At 35.2% G+C, this 17522-nt stretch overlaps 2 protein-coding genes, 1 long non-coding RNA gene and 1 pseudogene across 3 annotated transcripts in view; 1 reads left to right on the top strand and 3 right to left on the bottom strand.

Moving 5' to 3' along the window:
- Positions 1-17522, bottom strand: part of LOC142610371 (disease resistance protein Roq1-like) — an 88342-nt pseudogene that overhangs the window by 1970 nt on the left and 68850 nt on the right.
- Positions 1-17522, bottom strand: part of LOC142610372 (lipid phosphate phosphatase delta) — a 102134-nt gene that overhangs the window by 48658 nt on the left and 35954 nt on the right. The window lies entirely within an intron of this gene.
- Positions 7043-10834, bottom strand: LOC142609836 (uncharacterized). Its single transcript, XR_012839695.1, has 4 exons — positions 10222-10834; positions 8493-8570; positions 7869-7953; positions 7043-7188 (listed from the first exon to the last, which is right to left on the bottom strand). It is a non-coding gene; the product is annotated as an uncharacterized LOC142609836 (long non-coding RNA).
- Positions 14565-16153, top strand: LOC142610128 (akuammiline synthase 2-like). The gene has a single exon (XM_075781855.1). The coding sequence runs from the start codon at positions 14636-14638 to the stop codon at positions 15965-15967; it is 1332 nt and encodes a 443-aa protein (XP_075637970.1). The 5' UTR covers positions 14565-14635; the 3' UTR covers positions 15968-16153.

Genomic DNA, 17522 nt, shown 5'->3' with positions numbered 1-17522 from the left:
CAACAAAAAATGGATATGAAAAACAAAAGCCAAATTGAATATTGAAGTATATGGTACATAAGTGCATAACCCAAACATGAAATCAAGAAAGGGAGAAATCAGGCCTTACTTTCAACAGCAGAGGTCTCGAGCTGTTTCAAAACAACAGAAATCAGTGTCATTCAGAATCGAGGAAGACCCACAACCATTCATAGCACTTGGAAGCGGCAAGCAAGTACTATCTGAATTCTGAGGATAGCAGGTGCATTCTACATTGACCCCGAACCATTTAATGAAATCAGTGTGATTTCCTAGCTCTAAACCACGACAACTATTATTGAGACCCTTGATTTTACATATAACCTCAACCTTAATGTGATTCTGTTCAGATAGATTTGGTTTATTCAATCGCCCAAGAGATTTAGAAAATAACCACAGTTCCTCAGAACTTTCTTCTGTACATAGGCAATTGAATTCTTGTTTACAACCATCGATGGAAATTTTAACACAACAAATTTTGTCTAGATATGCCTCTGTCGATTGAAAAGCAATACAGACAAGTATTTCTGGAAAATTTTGACCAACCCAGAAAGATACAGAATTTCCAAAACTCTGATGGTTGAATTTCAAACACTCTGGAATCTCTGTTCCTGGTAGTACAAGATAATCGGGCTTAGAGTCGGAGCACTGAATTAACATGTTGCTTCCTGCACCTTCATGGACTCTATTCGGAAGAATCCCTAGAATTTCTCCAAACTGCTTGCATTAAGCGAATACAGGAAATTGAAGTTCAGAAAATCTCATAATTAATTTTGGAAAAGTAGCAAAAAGTGACCTAAACATATTTTGAAAAAGTAACAAAAGAATATCACCTGATTCAACAATCTGTTTGATGATTGTGGATCCAACGATGGACATTTCTTTACCTCCATATGTCTTACAGATTGTGGAAGCATTGGAATTTGCCGAAGCTGCTTACAATTTTTTATGTAAATCTTTTCTAATTTAGGAAATCTGCTAATGCTCTCGGGAATACTAACAATATTGGAGTCATATAGATGAAGACATCCCAATTGGGGGAAGTAATGAAAATATAATTTATCACAATAGTTGAGGCGCAGATCTCTCAAGCACAGAAACCCATCAAAGGAATTGGTAGTGGGGATATCTATTTCCTCAACCAGTTGCAATTTATTGGGGCTATCCAGAAAATTCCCAAGGTTTTCATTGTTAGATAGCTCTAAATGGATAAGCCTTTTGGTGAGATGCGTCAATGATAAAGGCCATTCTCTAATACCACTGTTAGTCATAAATAAATCCTCCAAACATTTAATTTCTGGGTGAATATCAGGAAACTTCTCAAGCCTTTGGCAGTTACTTAGATCAAAACATTTAAGAGATCTCAGCATGAGGCGGCTTGGAAGAATCTCAAGTTTTATGCAGCCATTGAGGTTCCAGATTTCAAGCTTATCAAGATTTCCAATGGACTCGTGAACCTCTATTAAATTTTCACAACAAGAAATGTCCAATTTCTTTAAGTTTGGGGTACACAAGTAAGGTAATTTTGCAATGGATTTACACTCTCTGAAATTGATATTTTTCAAATTCTCAAACACGCAGTCCTATAAAAAAAAACAAATAATTAAATTTATTTCAACAAACATTTAAAGAAGATAAAATTCATCCTTTTAAATAAATAAATAAAAATTCATAAATACTAATACTATACCGGCTTGAATACTTTCTCCGGTCCAATCTTACTATTTGACATATTGAGCACCACAAGATTCTGAGGGTAAAATTCCATTGGCAATGGAAAATTATATTTTGGCCACTGAAGCAATCTTAACTCGTTGGGGAGATATTTAAGTTGTTTAAAAATTTGTACATTCTCCACTAAGAGGAATTTGAGATTTTTCATTTTTTTGAAAGTATTGGCTTGCAAGTTCACTGTTCTTGGTTTAGGTGAGTGCCACATTACGCTTCGAATTTTATTCGACCCCTAGATAGGACAAAGAATTAGCTGCACTTCGTAATAAATTTAACAAAAGTAAAAAAAAAATTTAAAACTTTAAACGAAACATATATAGATAAAATTATATTTTCTACGATATTGAAGGAAAAAGAATAAATTAAAAAAAATGTAGAGCAAAAGAACTTATACCATGTTTTCAGTTAGTAATTTATAAGAATCCTCATGATACCATATCCTGCTACGATTTTCAAGCTCTTTAGATTCTTGTTGAACGATTTCCCTACCCATTTGTTGTAACAAGTCATGCATACACAATACGCCATATAAGTCAACAGTTATGAGACACTTATCAATGAGTTTTTTAATACCCAAATTTGGATATAATTTGCAAGCATCTAATATATTCACAACTTCGTCCTTTTAAATCCCTTAAAAAAACATGCAATATCAAGAAATATATCCTTTTCTACTTCTCCCAATCCATAATAACTTATCTTGAGTTTATCTAGAATTTTTTCATGTGGAATCTTCTTATACTTTTTGGATGCACATGCCCATTCATCTATGGTTTTGTCATACAAATCAGAACCCATTATTTTTAGAGCTAATGGAAGGCCATCGGCTGAAGAAATAATATGCTCTGCAAGATTTGAATATTCTTGCTTGGGTTCATTTTTTCCAAAGGCGTGCATATTCAAAAGAACACGAGCTTCACATGGAGTCAATTTGTTAACCTCATAAGTTCTTATTTGAGGATCTCTTCCAAGATTGGCTAGAACTTCTTTGTCTCTTGTTGTTATAATGATTTTACTTCCTAAAGCAAACCAATTACAATCCCCAAGTAGATTTTCTATCTCTTTTGATTAATCCACATCATCAAGAATTAAAAGAACTTTCTTACTGTGGAGCCTTTCTTTTATCATAGTGATTCCTTCGCGTACACTAGTCACCTTATCATTTCTAAAGTCTTAAACTTCTCAACAACTCAATAAAACAACCCTAAAACAAAATCCATAAATGTGGGTCTTGGAGATTTTTACCTTAGATTCTTTTTGGTAAAGGGCACAAATAATGGAGAGTACGCGGTGGCTAGAGGGACGATCCAGTGGTGGCTGATCATGAGAGATGAAGAGGGACAAAAATTTAGGTGAGAGGAAGGGAGAGGTTGGTAGCACAAGAAAAATGAGAGAGGGAGAGAGAGATATGAATGTGAAAATGAGGAAGAAAAAGGGGGGGGGGGGGAGCTAACTTAAGTTAAAAAGCTTAATTATCAATTTGCCAAAAAATATCTTGTGAGTAAATTACCCATTAGCCCCTCAAGCTTCTTCCAAATCACACTTAATAACCAGGGTGTTACAGTGGTGCACAAGGGCAAGCCTCCACACACCATATTGATTTAGGGTATAGGCTTAGACTAGGAAGACCCACCTTAATTAAATTCTTACACCCATAATAAATAAAAAATGGTGGTCCACAAGAACAGGCCTCCACTCACTATATATGATATAAAAATTCACAAGATGTAGGGTTGATTTTTCCTTTGGATCCATGAGATTTAGTATGTCTGTGTGTAAAAGAAGGTTAAAACTTTCACACATAGCATATACCCATATCAAATATAAAGGAAAACACAACCATTAAACAAGAAAATAAATGCAATAATTTAAAAGAAAAAGAGTTTAAATGACTAAAAAATAAAAGACATAAATTTAAAGTGCATAAATTAAATGACATAATGTAAAGAGCATATGTAGGTGGGCATTAATATTGTGGGTGGGCATTAATCGGCCTAGAATAACATTAGGTCGTTGTCTTGACTCCCGAGGCTTAGGGCCCAATAAACAGTAAAGAAAGGTACAAACAAGTCCATAACATGAATAATCATGTTATGGAGATTCCTTCCATCTGCACTATCCCTTTCAAGGAGAGATAGTTGTGCCGAGGAGAACTAGTCGGGGGTGTTTGACTAAGGAGATATAATGCATTGGGGAAGTCCACCATCTGAGCACGGGCCTTAAGAGGGGGTCCTACTTATGGTGTGTGCCTGCTACCACCTCATTAACCTTCTAGAAACTCCTCTATTCTTTCCCTTTTTTTTTTTTTTGATTTTTTCCTCTCTATCCTATTCTGTTTTTTGTGTTGTTGTTTAGAGGTCTTCCAAAGCTCTGATTTCTTCAAACTTGACATTGCTGGAAAGGTCTAGATGTCTAACTTCCATAGGTTTTAACCTCATATAGTTGCTAAGATATCGAGCTGAAAAGGGAAGCGATGCAATGCAAAAAATTATGTAGCACTTTTCTTGAAAAATTAATTCTTCCTACTCCAAAGGAGATATTGTTGAGCCCTTTTTTTGTAGAGTATATAATTCATCCTACATTAATGTGATCTAGGTTATTTGCACCCATTATGGCTGGATTTGTATAATTTATTGCACGAGAAAGTCCCCAAAAAACATTTTTATAGAAAAATAAAGAAATAGTATTTTTAATTAGAATTTTGATGCTTTATTGAATTTCATCCATTTAAACTTCAATTTTGGCCCAATAAATATCGTTTTGAAGGCAATCTTATGATCTTTAGGATGAAAAAAAAAATTTATCTCAATCAGACGGTCACATTTTTTGTCAACATTTTAACTAGTCCCGATGAGGGTTACTCAACGTTGATCAATTTAGGCAAAAAATACTAATTTTAGAATTTGAACTCTTGGAGCATTAAAATGATTTATCTAATGTCGGGATAAATAGACTTTTCCATATAATTTCTTAATTAAAAACATAATTTTTACTTTTTAGAGCTTAAATCAAAATCTTGGGTTCGTTAATCAAAACTAGACAAAAGACGGTTTAACAGAGTTTTTGCAAATGCTTTGTTGTTAATTCATTTCATTACAATTCTATATAACATTGCTTCACTACATCTATTTATAGAGGTACCAGTTCGGTTTCAAGCTTCAGCAATACTATAGAAAACAAACTCTAGAATTTGCTTAATTTCTCTCTGAATGACACCCAGCCATTTGAGGTATAAGTTTCATGTTGCTTCCATTCATTTTGCTGGCACATTTAGACTGAATTGCCTCTTTCTTTGACTACTAGAGAGCCGTTTGTTAATTACTAATTACTTTTCTACATTTTTAGGGTGCGTTATGGCTATTTTACAATTTTTACTACAAACAATTTGGCAGCATAATATTCTTCAGAAACAATAAATTTGGTCTTTTTTTTGACAGAAAGATAGAGTATATTAATAAGTAAAGAGAGCCATACAAAAAAGTAGTGCCAAGGTGGCTTTCACTGACCCGGCCCCACAAAAGACAGCCAACAGAAAACAAATGTAAAGAAGAAACAAATAACGTGTACAAAGGCACTCCTAATGAGTAGGCAGCACGCACAGGTGCTCAGCTACAAGAGCTTCTAGTGACCAAATGTTGGTACTCATCCCGTAACGAGACTGCACCCTTCAGGATTGCATGCGGGGGAGTTTGAGTTGCTTCAAACAGGAGCCTGTTTCGCGCGTTCCAGATGGACCATGCCACCATTGCCCATGTCTCGAGATCCTCCCTGCTCAGTTTCTCCACCAAGGTCCGGGCTAAGCTGAGGAAATCCAGAGCCGAGGAGTCACATTTTTTAATCTTCCCCCGAACCAACGCCCAGGACATTCCATGCTAAGGGGCATTGCCAGAGGATGTGGATAATAGTCTCATCATGCGCTCCACAAATCGCGCACTTGGGGTCAATGTGAACCTTCCGTCGGGCAAGGTTTGCTTAAGTTGGTAGGATGTCCGAGCTAGCCCGCCACTCAAAATTTAGCACCTTTGGAGGGATGGGTAGCTTCCACAGCCTATTCCAAATCCGTTTGTCATCCCGCACACTGGAGTGTTCCGCACTTGACTTCCGGTGTATACGAAGAGCAACCTGGTACGCTGTTCGCACCGAGAAGGTCTGTGACTTATTCTCATTCCACATTAGCTTATCTCCGCTGTCCAAATTCCCCAGCCTAATCCACAGCACCTCGTCTCTAGATGATGGTAGGAACCAGGCGTTGACCATATTCCTGTCCCACTGCTTGGTGTGTGGGTCTATAAAATCCCTCACTTTCATTGTCGTGTCCACGCCATCATGAAACTTTGGGGAGGTGAAGAAGCCACCTGTGGCTCTTAATACCTGTTGTGCAACCATCACCAATACTCCATATTGATCCTTCCCTTATTACGTCCCTTGCACTGAGAAGGCTGCGCCAGACATATGAGGGGTTGCTACCCAATTCTGCCTCCATGAACGAGCAGGTGGGAAAGTACCTAGCTTTATAAACTCAGTAAACAATGAGTAAGTCCCGTGGGTCAGCCGCCATGCCTGCTTAGCCATCATTGCGAGATTAAATGCATGGATATCACGAAAACCCACCCCACCTCTATCTTTTGGAGTGCACAATTTGCCCCAGTTGATCCAGTGTATCTTCCCCTCATTTCAAGTCTACCCCCACCAATATTTCACCAAGGCTGAGTTCATCCCATCACACACCGCCCTAGGTATCTTGAAGATGCTCATAGAGTACGTTGGGATAGCTTGCGCTACCGTCTTGATCAACACTTCCCTCCCAGCTTTAGAAATATTTTTTTCCTTCTAGCCCATCACCCTTTTAGTGACCCTTTCTTGAAGTTCTTTGAACATATTCACCTTTGACCTCCCCCCCCACCATGGGTAAGCCTAGGTACTTCTCACAATTTGTCAAAATTTGTGCTCCAAACATAGCCTGTATATCTTCCTAGACCTCTCAACGGGTGTTACGACTAAAAAATAATGTGGTTTTCTGCCTATTGATAGCTTGCCCAGAAGCGGATTCATATAGTGTGAGCAAGTCTCACTACAAAAAAAAGGTTCTATAGCCGCGTTTTTAAAACGTGGCTATAGGACGATTTGGTCTATAGCCACGTTTTTTTAGGCCGCGTTTTTAGCCGTGGCCTAAAATGCGTAACTATAGGCTTGAGGTGTCTGTGGCCACGTTTTTTAAAACGCGGCCATAGTTGTGAGCTAAAGCCGCGTTTTTAAAACGCGGCTTCAGTCCATCACTATGGCCACGTTTTTAAAACGCGGCTTTAGCCCACAACTATGGTCGCGTTTTGAACGCAGCTATAGCCCCTGAATACTTCACAACAGGCTGCTTTACACCCTCATCCCCCTTTTGCTTTTTGGCAACTTGCTTCTCTAGCTGTTGTTTAGCTTTTCTCTTGCCTTCAAGAAGATCAAAAGGAACACAATTACACTAGGAACATTTTTTTCCTTTGACTTTCCTACACTTTCTCAGCAATGAAACACAAAATTGATGCCCACAGTTCAAATAGCAGGATATAACAATCATAATAACAATCAAAAAATAGAGAAACTTTCTAGTTTCCACAAAGCATCTATACACTGAAATTCCAAAAATTTATTTGCCTACATCACAACAATAACGCTATTTTTGTGAAGGCAAAAAGCCTCCCAATGAACCAAACCTAGCATAACTCATCAACTCTAATAAGACAATAAGACAAGTGATATTAACCAATTTCTTATAGATAGCAAGAAGAATAGCAAGAAAAATATCCTAGGAAAGCATTTCTAAACTTATGTAGAAAATCATGCTGGATAAGCCACAAAATCTTTGCAGGCTCAAAAGCAACCACACACATACAAAATCCAGGAAATGACTATCCTAATATTCTCATCCTCAACCTTAGATTTGGTCCTTACGTAACTAAGAAAGTAGTTCAGTTCCAAGCAAGAGAAGTTAACAAAATGATGAAGAAGTAAAAAATAAATCTCGTAATTATCTTTTCTTTCAAGTCAAAATTTCCTATCAACAAAACAAAGAAAAAAATAAATAAAGAGATTGATCCAGAGAAAAGAAACAAAGAACAAGGGATTCTTACAAAATTCTCTTTTCTTGCACATTCACGCAGTCTTGTGTTCAAACTCCTAGCTAACATCTTAAGGCCATCCCCAAGGGATTCTTACCTGTAATTATTAGCAAATAGTTGGGTACCTGAAGAGCTTTTGAACATTCACATAGCCAAAAAAAGAAATAAATAAATAGAAAAGAGATTCAATGACTTATGCATAGGATTTTTGCATTTGCCCATTGTCCACGTAAGTTGTACAAGCAAAATCAACTGAATTATAAATGAGTAATGGTACAAAGACAATATTTTTGACAAACAAATTTCACTAAGTTTTCAAGTTATTATTAATTCCCATTTGGGTCCACCACTAACACTACTTTATTATTAACCATTTACAACTCTATTACACCTCAACTATTGTGAAACAATTTGTCTTTTAGACTTATTGATTATAAATTGAGTTCTTTGGTTCATACGCACCTCTATACACACACACACACACACACAACAATTTGTCCACAGAGGCTATGAAATTTGATAACTTTTGATTAAATTATAAGTTGATGATAGAACAAACACTCATGCAAACAAAGATATTCCAAAATTCCACCACTAAAATCAAATGTTCAGTCAGCAGAGTGTAACAATATCCACCTTTTTAGCTGCTACTGCTTCAGAAGAGTAACATTTTGATGAATATAGTAGATGTCAAAGTCCAATCCTTTGTAATGACTGATCCACACACACATGCAGAGCAACCCAAAAAAATAATTAATTAATTAAAAACAAAAAATGAAATGAACAAATACTTAAAAAATAGTAAGTAAATATATGCTAATAACGAAAATTTTGATTCTAATAGTAACATACATACATAATAAGCAGAGTAGCCTCCAAGTCTTTGTGACTCCTCTTCAATTTCTCTTTATTTTTTATAATTTTTTTTGAGAAGATTCTTTTTTCATAGGATTTTTTTTTGTTTAATTGTACATATTATATATATAAAATATATAGCATATAATTAAATTGCCTATCAAACCATCCAGCATTGGAACTGACACAAAATGACTGACATGCGTAGGTGCTTTCCTGTAACCAATTTTTCCTTATTCAAAAAATATGCAAATAAAGCCCTTTCTAAATATTGTGGCACACCTTTCCACTTCTGATGCCTACATTTACTAAAGAGGCTGGTCTCCTAAATATAATGAAGGTAACGAAGTAATAAAAAAAATCTACACATGCCCACACAAATGAATGATAGGCAAAGGAACCAGAAATCCAACTCATATAAACATAGGAAAACTCCCAAACTGTCCTTATAGCGTAGCTTCAAAGGTTTTTATTTTTATTTTTATTTTTAATATAGTTGGGAGATGTAAGGTGCATAGAACTTAGTAGCTGAAAAGAAGACTAGTTGAAATGCGCAATCTATATGAGTATATAGAGAGCAGCCAACACAATACAAAATAATTAAGTAATATAAATTTAAGTTAAAATATAAGAAATATCACTTGTAAGGCATAAATGTGCAAAACGCTAAAACCATAGTTTGACGTACACATCAAGTGGCATAGAACAAAAGCCAATGTGTTTGGCTGCACTTGATCAAGCACAAATCATGAAACTAACGGGTCATTCAACCCGCAAGGAAAGGCCCTCTCATAATTCAGATCAAAACCTCAAAACAAATTATGCTTACCTAAGTTGCTAACCTTAAAAAACAAATTATTTCCCAATTTTCATAAACAAAATCCAAAACCCAAATAAAAGCATTCACAAAACAAAAAACAAAGGACCACAATCTTAGCTCATAATTTCTCTACAGCCATAAATTCAGCATGTAAATCAAAATAATAATTAAAAAAAAAAGTGGGTCTACCAAACAATCATCCAATTAACAAAATTCAATTAATATGAGAACTCAATAAAGAAAGAAAAAAAAAGTTTGAAACTTTGAAGGTAATTCGCCCATCCCATACACTCTTGGTAATTACATTGAAGAATCTTTTAGGACTGGCCCTAAGGTATTGATTAAGAGACTTGAATTTGGGACCCCATGGATGGCATGAGGCCATGAACCATTAGACTAACCCCTTGGATGTAAGTTTAAAATTAATTTCCTCTACATTAAACTTTGAAATTTTCTGTCCATTTCCCCCTCATATATTAAAGCTGTACATATTAGCATAAAACAATCCAATGTTGCAACGTTGCTTTTGGGAGCTAAATTTAAAACATCAAGAACTAAACTTTTCGATGTGAAATAAACTAATAAAGAATAAGATAACTATATATTTCAAGTCTATGGTGCTTAGAAAGTAGAAGAATATGAAACCAAATAGAGAAAAAGGGAAAGATAATAGAAGAGAGACCCATATACCAAGAAGCCACGAAAAGCAGTTTGGATTCAGATAGCAGCCCATTCTTGTCTTACAGCCCTGAAATCCATAGGATGAGCACGAACCACTATGGCCATTGCAGCTGTAAAAGCATCAGCCACTGGAGAATCAAACCCTTCAGAAGCTACTCTGTGGTTTCCTTTGAAACCTTTCCATCAGGACCCTAAATCCCTTGAAGAACTCCTCCATAGCCTCCATTTCTTGCTCTTGCCACTCACCTTCTCCTAAACACAACACAAAGTTTCAGACTTTATGCATAAACAGAGAATGAAAGTGTTAGAAAGTAGGATGTCCAAAGGTGGGGAAGGTCTAAAGGTGGGGGAGGTCTGAAGGTAGGAGATCTGAAGCAATAAGATTGGAAGACTAACGAAGAGGACAGCGCGAAGATGTTTTGGGCGAGATCGGCGAAGGCTGGGCTAGCATGGGCTCGGGGCGAGATCGACGATGGCTAATGAGATCAGCGGAGGCTGGGCAACAATGGTGATGGCTGGAGAGATTAGTGGCGGCTGGAGAGGGTGAGACCCTTAGAATAAGAGAATAAAAGAGGAAAGAAAGAAAGTGGAGGGTGAGGGCTTGAGAGATGGAGGCTTGGAGGGTGAGCGTTAAGATCGGATGGAGGGTGATGACTTGAGAGATGGAGGCTGATGATGTGCGATGGGAGAAGGGTGTAAATTATTTACTGTACTATTTATACAAAGCCTAAAGCTGCGTTTTTAACATGCGGCTATAGGCAAAATCTAAAGCCACGTTTAAGAAACGCGGCCCCATCCCAAACTAAAGCCGCGTTTTAAACACGCGGCTTCAGACTAAGTTTAAGGCCGCGTCTATAAAACGTGGCTTTAGGCAAGCGGGAGCAGGAGTTTTTTAAATGAGGCCATTGGTTAAGATTTTTTATAAAAAAATAAAAAATAAAAAAAGGTCCTATAGCCGCGTTGAAAAAAACGCGGCTATAGCTCCGGTCAGAAAAACGCGGCTATACATACTAAAAACGTGGCTCTAGACATGGGCTATAGCCACACGTATAAAACGCAGCTTCATATGGATAACTTAAGCCACGTTTTTAAAAAACGCGGCTTTATGCCATCTATAGCCGCGTTTTTGAAAACGCGGCCTAAGACCCGCGTGTTTTGTAGTGTCTAGTAATCGACGATCTTCCTCTAAATTTGGTCTTTTGAGAGACTTATAGTTGTGGCTTTTTTTTTTTTTCTGAAGTATATTTTACGATTTCTAAGTCTTGTTAATGGGTCTAATTAGTTGATTTTTTAAAATTTGGTCAAGTGTTTTACTCTAATTAAATGTTTTGGTCTTGAAAATGTAAGCTGTCATTCTTCATGCTCGGAGGGTTGTTCTAAGTTGGTTGAATATAAGTTCCAGCTCATGTGTCAATAGAAATCAGACAAAATGTCGAGTGTCATTTTCAGACTTTGGCTTGTGAGAAGAAGGAATTTCTTCTTGTTAAAAACTGGTCCCTTTGTGGATTTGATAGGGGATGAGTTTTCTTTCGCTGTATTTTTTAGGTGGATTCCTTAGAGTAGTGAGTGTTATATTCACTAAAAAAAAATTTAGTATTTCATATCCCATCCACTTTTTGATTGAACAATGTGTCTCCAACAAACCAAAGCATGCAAACCAGATTTATGCTCCATCTGGATGAGTTAAATATTGGATTTTGTATCAGTTCCTTGAATAATTTTAAATCGTCATTCGAAACTTGTTTCTTGAGCAATAAGCCATTTGTTAAAACATTTAAAAGTTAACATCTCCCCTTAAATATACTGTATTTTTTATTAAGTCCAGTTAACATGTGCCATTAGAGCATTTGTTCATAAAGTATTTTAAAAAACAAAATTATACTAATTTTATAGAAAAATTTAAAAAAACTGTAAAAAAACACATCACGACATGTCTTGTGAAAACAGATCCTGGAATGTCTTGTGGAAATAAATCACGGCAAGTCATGTGAAATTAAATCGTTTACACAAGATTAAAGAAACCAAAAAAAAAAAGTCAGAATTTACGTGATACAAATAAATGGCTACATTCATATATAGGTGGAGGCAAAAAAAAAAAAAAAGTTCCACTATAAAATAAAAACATTACAATAATACAACACGGAGATACTAATGGTATAGGGTTTCCAAAAAAAAAAATAGCATAGGTCGGCTAGCACTTACTGCACAAGTACCGTAGGGCACACAATCTTTGAATCCAAGTGGAGTTTGGATTCCTGAAGGCAACAAGGCTTTAAGCCTAATTTTAATTGCGTAGACCTTATTCAAGCCTCACCAACTCAACAAATAGTTACTCCGATTAAAATTCCATTAAATTAAGTGCCAACTAGCAATTACTAATTAATAATTATTCTAGCTAAAATTCTACTAATTAATAGGTATGCTTGAACTTACTGCACAAGTGCTATATGACACACAATCCTTGAAGAGTAATTCTTAGAAACTCTCGTAGCACGGACAATGGTGAGAGGAGAGAGTACCATTTCATTATACTCCGGGACTACTTAAGAATTTTCCATCCTTAAATCCAAGGGGAGTTTGGATTCCTTATACAACAATAAGGCTTTAAGCCTTTTAATCAAATGGACCTTACTCAAACCACCCCTACCCGTTATAGTTATTCCAACTAAAATTTAATGGTGAAAATATATTTTTGATTTTTCCATTTTGGGCCGATTCACATTTTGGTTTCTAAACTAATCTTGCTACTAATATAGTCCCTAAAAAAAATTAATTTTATTTTGGTTTCTGCCGTCAACCTACTAACAAAAAAGTTCTATGTGATAGACAAAATACAAAAGTAGCACGTTAGATACTGATGTGACTAATAAAATAATAATAAAAATACTACATTAGCATCTATGTCAACATTTTAATAAATAAATAAAAGTCACCTCAGAAAATTAAAAAACAAATAATGAAATAATTTTTTTTAAACCTTAAATTTATTTATTTATTTATTTATTTTTTGCTTTTCATTATTTTTTTCAGAAGAACATTGTTCTTCTTCTTCTTCCTTAGAACTTCATGCTTCATGGTCTTCACCAAATCAAGACAAACCCAACTGCCAACATTCATAATCAATCTCAACACAGAAAATTCTAACACATTCAAACATTGAAACCTCTAGTAATTCAAACTTATAAATCTAAGAAATAAACCCATAGACCCATAAATCACAGAAATCAAACTCATAAATCTAAGAAATAAACCCATAGACTCATAAATCACAGAAATCAAACCCATAAATCCAAGAAACAAACACAAAAGAAGCCCAGAAAAACATACAAATCAACATTAAAAAAATATAAAAATTAAAAAAAAAAACATAGGGAAACCTAGAACATCAGGGCAAAATTTCCATAATTATTACAATTTATCAACATACCTAAATAAAAATTTGCCATAATTAAATACTCTTTCACATTCATTCATACAAGGTTCTGTTGGGTCCTAAATAATATTAGCAATCCAAAATAACAACTACACACAAAACACAAATATTTACATAAAAAACCTTTTCTCTTTTAAGAAAAAAACCATGAGACAAATTTCGAATCAATTTACTATTATCAAATCAATTACAATAATTTTTGTATATGTCTCATGGCTAAAGAAAAATCTTTCTTGTTTTTCTTTGCTTTCACACACACTCTCTTTGTGTCTCGAAGGTAGCAACACAAAAAATTGTACAGATGATTCACATTTTATTAGAGCATTTGTTAATAGACTATTTTAAGAAAAATTTTATCTTACTTTTATAGGGAAAAAAAAAAACAAATTTTAAAAAATCAGTTTTTTTTTTCCAAAAAAAGTTTCATAAAATCTCTCTTAAACCAACTCTCTTAAAACCTCTGTTAACTTTTTCCTTTTTTATTTTTAGAATTAGAGGTAAATATTGATGGTTAAAAACTTTAAAACACATCAAGACGTGTTGTGAAAATAAACCGTTTACACAATACCAAGAAAAATTAATTTTAAATAAAGACATTACAATAGTAGCACACATACTCTATTTGTATTTGAACCTATTGCGAGGCACCTCTCCAACTCTTCTCTTACCTAATGTTCGGTACACTAATGGTACATTTATATTAGCATAGGTCGGCCTGGACTTACTCTACAAGTGCTTTTACGGCACACAATCTTTAAATCCAAGGGAAGAGTTTGGATTCCTTATACGGCGACAAGGCTTTAAGCCTTTTAATCAAGCGGACCTTATTCTACTAGCCAGTTCTTGCAATTTGTGCATGAAATTTATGTACTCGCAGTCTCTCTATAAAAGGGAATATATAGGATCCTTTTCCAAGATATCTTTGTGAAGGTAAAGCAAACATATATAGAAGCCACGGATTGATAAAGATAAACTTTTGTCTAAAACAAGATGGTACACGTTAATATCGTCTCAAGAGAAATCATCAGACCATTTTCACCAGCAATTCATCATCTAAAACCCTTCAAACTCTCTCTCTTGGACCAGTTCATTCCTACAACCTATATTCCACTTATCCTGTTTTACTCCAAGAGTCCCCAGACCTCTTCCACCGATCACCTAAAAAACTCACTCTCAGAAACCCTAAATAGCTTCTACCCATTTTCTGGAAGGATGAAAGACAACCTCTTTATTGATTTTTACAACGAGGGCATTCCATATAATGAGACCCGTGTCCATTGCTGTCTATCTGACTTTCTTCAACATCTTAAAACAGAGTCTTTAAACCAATTTCTTCCTTGCTGTCCATTTCGCAAAGAACCAAAACCAATGGAAGTTCCCCAATTGGCCGTACAAGTCAACATATTTGATTGTGGTGGAATAGCAATCGGCTTATGCGCGTCACATAAGATCACAGATGGAGCCACCCTGAGTGCTTTCCTCAATACTTGGGCTGCCATTGCAGGCGGACCTTGTAACAAATTAGTACGTCCTAATTTTTCCGAGGCATCATCGTTAGCATACTTCCCTCCACGCAATATATGGCCTCGTATTGTTGCAGCTTTAATGGAAAGGCTTTGGTTCAAAGAAGACAAGTACAAGACAAGGCGATTTGTGTTTGATGCCAAGGCCATAGCTACTCTAAAGGAGAAAGCAAAGAGTGAACAAGTGCAAAACCCAACCCGAGCTGAATCACTGTCTAGTTTCATTTATATACATGCTAGAGCTGCTTCTAGATTAACATCTAGTTCTCCAAGGCCATCTATACTGGTCCAAGGGGTAAACATCCGGCGAAAAATAAATCCACACATGTCGTATAATTCTATGGGTAATCTCTTTTGGCATGCATACGTAGCCCATGATTATAACTCAGTAGAGTCGACAGAGATCAAGCTTCGTGGCTTGGTGGCAACCCTAAGAGAAGCTGTGGCAAAAATTGACAGTGATGTGAGAATTCTGCAAGGTCATGAAGGTTTTACAACCATAATCAAGTACTTATACCGGGAGGCAGCAATGGTTTTTAAAAACCCAGAATTTTTTGCTTTCACTAGTTGGTTGACGTTTGGTTTTGATGAAATCGACTTTGGATGGGGAAAACCCGTTTGGGTTGGGCTCATGGGGGAAGGTAGTTCTTGTAGGAATCTCATCGTGCTCCAAAACACCACCTCTGGCAATGGAATTGAGGCATGGGTGACCTTAGAAGAAAACATTATGTCTATATTGGAGCAAGATCCTGAATTCCTTGCCTTTGCTACTTTAAACCCAAGTGTTTTAATCCAATGAGGCTATACCTTTGATAATACCCATCCGTACTAGTAATATAGTTTCTACATTGTTGCATATGTATTCTAATCAAACTAATAAAGCTAGTGAGCTGTACTAAAAATATTTTGTTAGCACATTAATTGCTTCGTGGTAATAGAAACTGTGCTAACAATAAAAATCAGTATTAAAGAAGATGTTCTAATAAAATAAGTATAATTAGTTCCATGCTTTGTGGTAAAATTGGAATAAAACCTTTAAATATATTTCACAAATTGTATTTATGAAAATTTTCCTTTTATAATTATCTTTGCCCATGTTGTGAGCCGTGGTGAAATCATGAATTTGTTTTAGGGGGAAAACTATAAATATGTAAAAAATTATGACTAAAAAATGTTAAATTTCATAAATTAATTTTAACTCAATTCATCACTTTTATTAGTTTTTATCTAAGTCCACCACTAACATCACTTTTTACTTACCACTATCAAATTATCAATCCATCATATCAACAAAATGTGAAAAGTTTTGTCAAATTTTTTGTCTTTAAACTTTCAAAAAGAAAATTCATCACTAATTAGTAGTAATTTTGCATCTAAAACAAGATAATTAAATTTAAGTAATATTTAAATTTTTAAAAATCATATTTAAATATATAAAATGCCTCAATTTTAGTTTTTGCCTTAGGCCCCCAAATATGTTAAGCCGCCCATGGTGAAGATAAGAGGGGCTCCTATCTATAGGAAAGGGGGCAAGGGGGCGCATACCATGGCATGTGCCTGCTGCCACCTCATCAACTTTTTAGAATCACCTCTACTCTTCCCTTTCTAGTTTTTTTTTTTTTTTTTTTTTTTAAATTTCTTTTTTTTTTTTGGCTTTTTTGTACTCTATTTTTGTGTTTCTCTTTCGAGGTCTTCCAGAGTTCGGATTTCTTGAATCCATAGGTTCTGGCATCATGAAATTTGGAGTTGTGGTTGCTGAATATCGCGCTCAAAACAGAAGTGATGCAGTATAGCAAATTTGCTGCCACATATAGACTGAATATCCTCTTTCTTTGACACCTAGAGAGCCATTTGTTAATTACAAATTACTTTTCGACATTTTTAGAGGGTGTTATGGCTACCATACTACAAATTTGGTCTAGCATAATATTCTTGAGAGACAATGAATATGGTCTAGTGAGAGACTTTCAGTTGGGCCTATTTATTTTCTAAAGTATATTTTCCGATTTCTAAGTCTTGTTAATGGGTCTTATTTGTTGTTTTTTGATTATTTGATCAAGTTTTTTACACTCATTAAATGTTTTTCTCTTGATAATGTAAGGTTATGTTTGGTAACAGTTTTTGTTTTCTATTTTTAAAAACTTGTTTTTGGGAATATAAAGAAAAAACAATTTTCTTGTATTTTTGCAATCAAAAACATGTTTGGTTAGTTGAAATTAAAAAGATAGTTTTTTTTTAAAAAAATACTGAAATATGTTGTTATTAAGATTTGAACTCTAATGATAACTCATTAAATGAGATAAATTCATTAAATTAAATACATGTGTTCATTGACTTTTGAAAATTAGAAACTA

The sequence above is a fragment of the Castanea sativa genome, chromosome 9, assembly GCF_040712315.1.
Source record: "Castanea sativa cultivar Marrone di Chiusa Pesio chromosome 9, ASM4071231v1".
NCBI classification, from domain to species: domain Eukaryota; kingdom Viridiplantae; phylum Streptophyta; class Magnoliopsida; order Fagales; family Fagaceae; genus Castanea; species Castanea sativa.
This window is presented reverse-complemented; position numbering and strand designations above follow the sequence as displayed.

Coding starts and splice junctions, on each gene's coding strand:
- LOC142610128 (XM_075781855.1), top strand. CDS start 14,636: ATGGTACACGTTAATATCGTCTCAAGAGAAATCATCAGACCATTTTCA.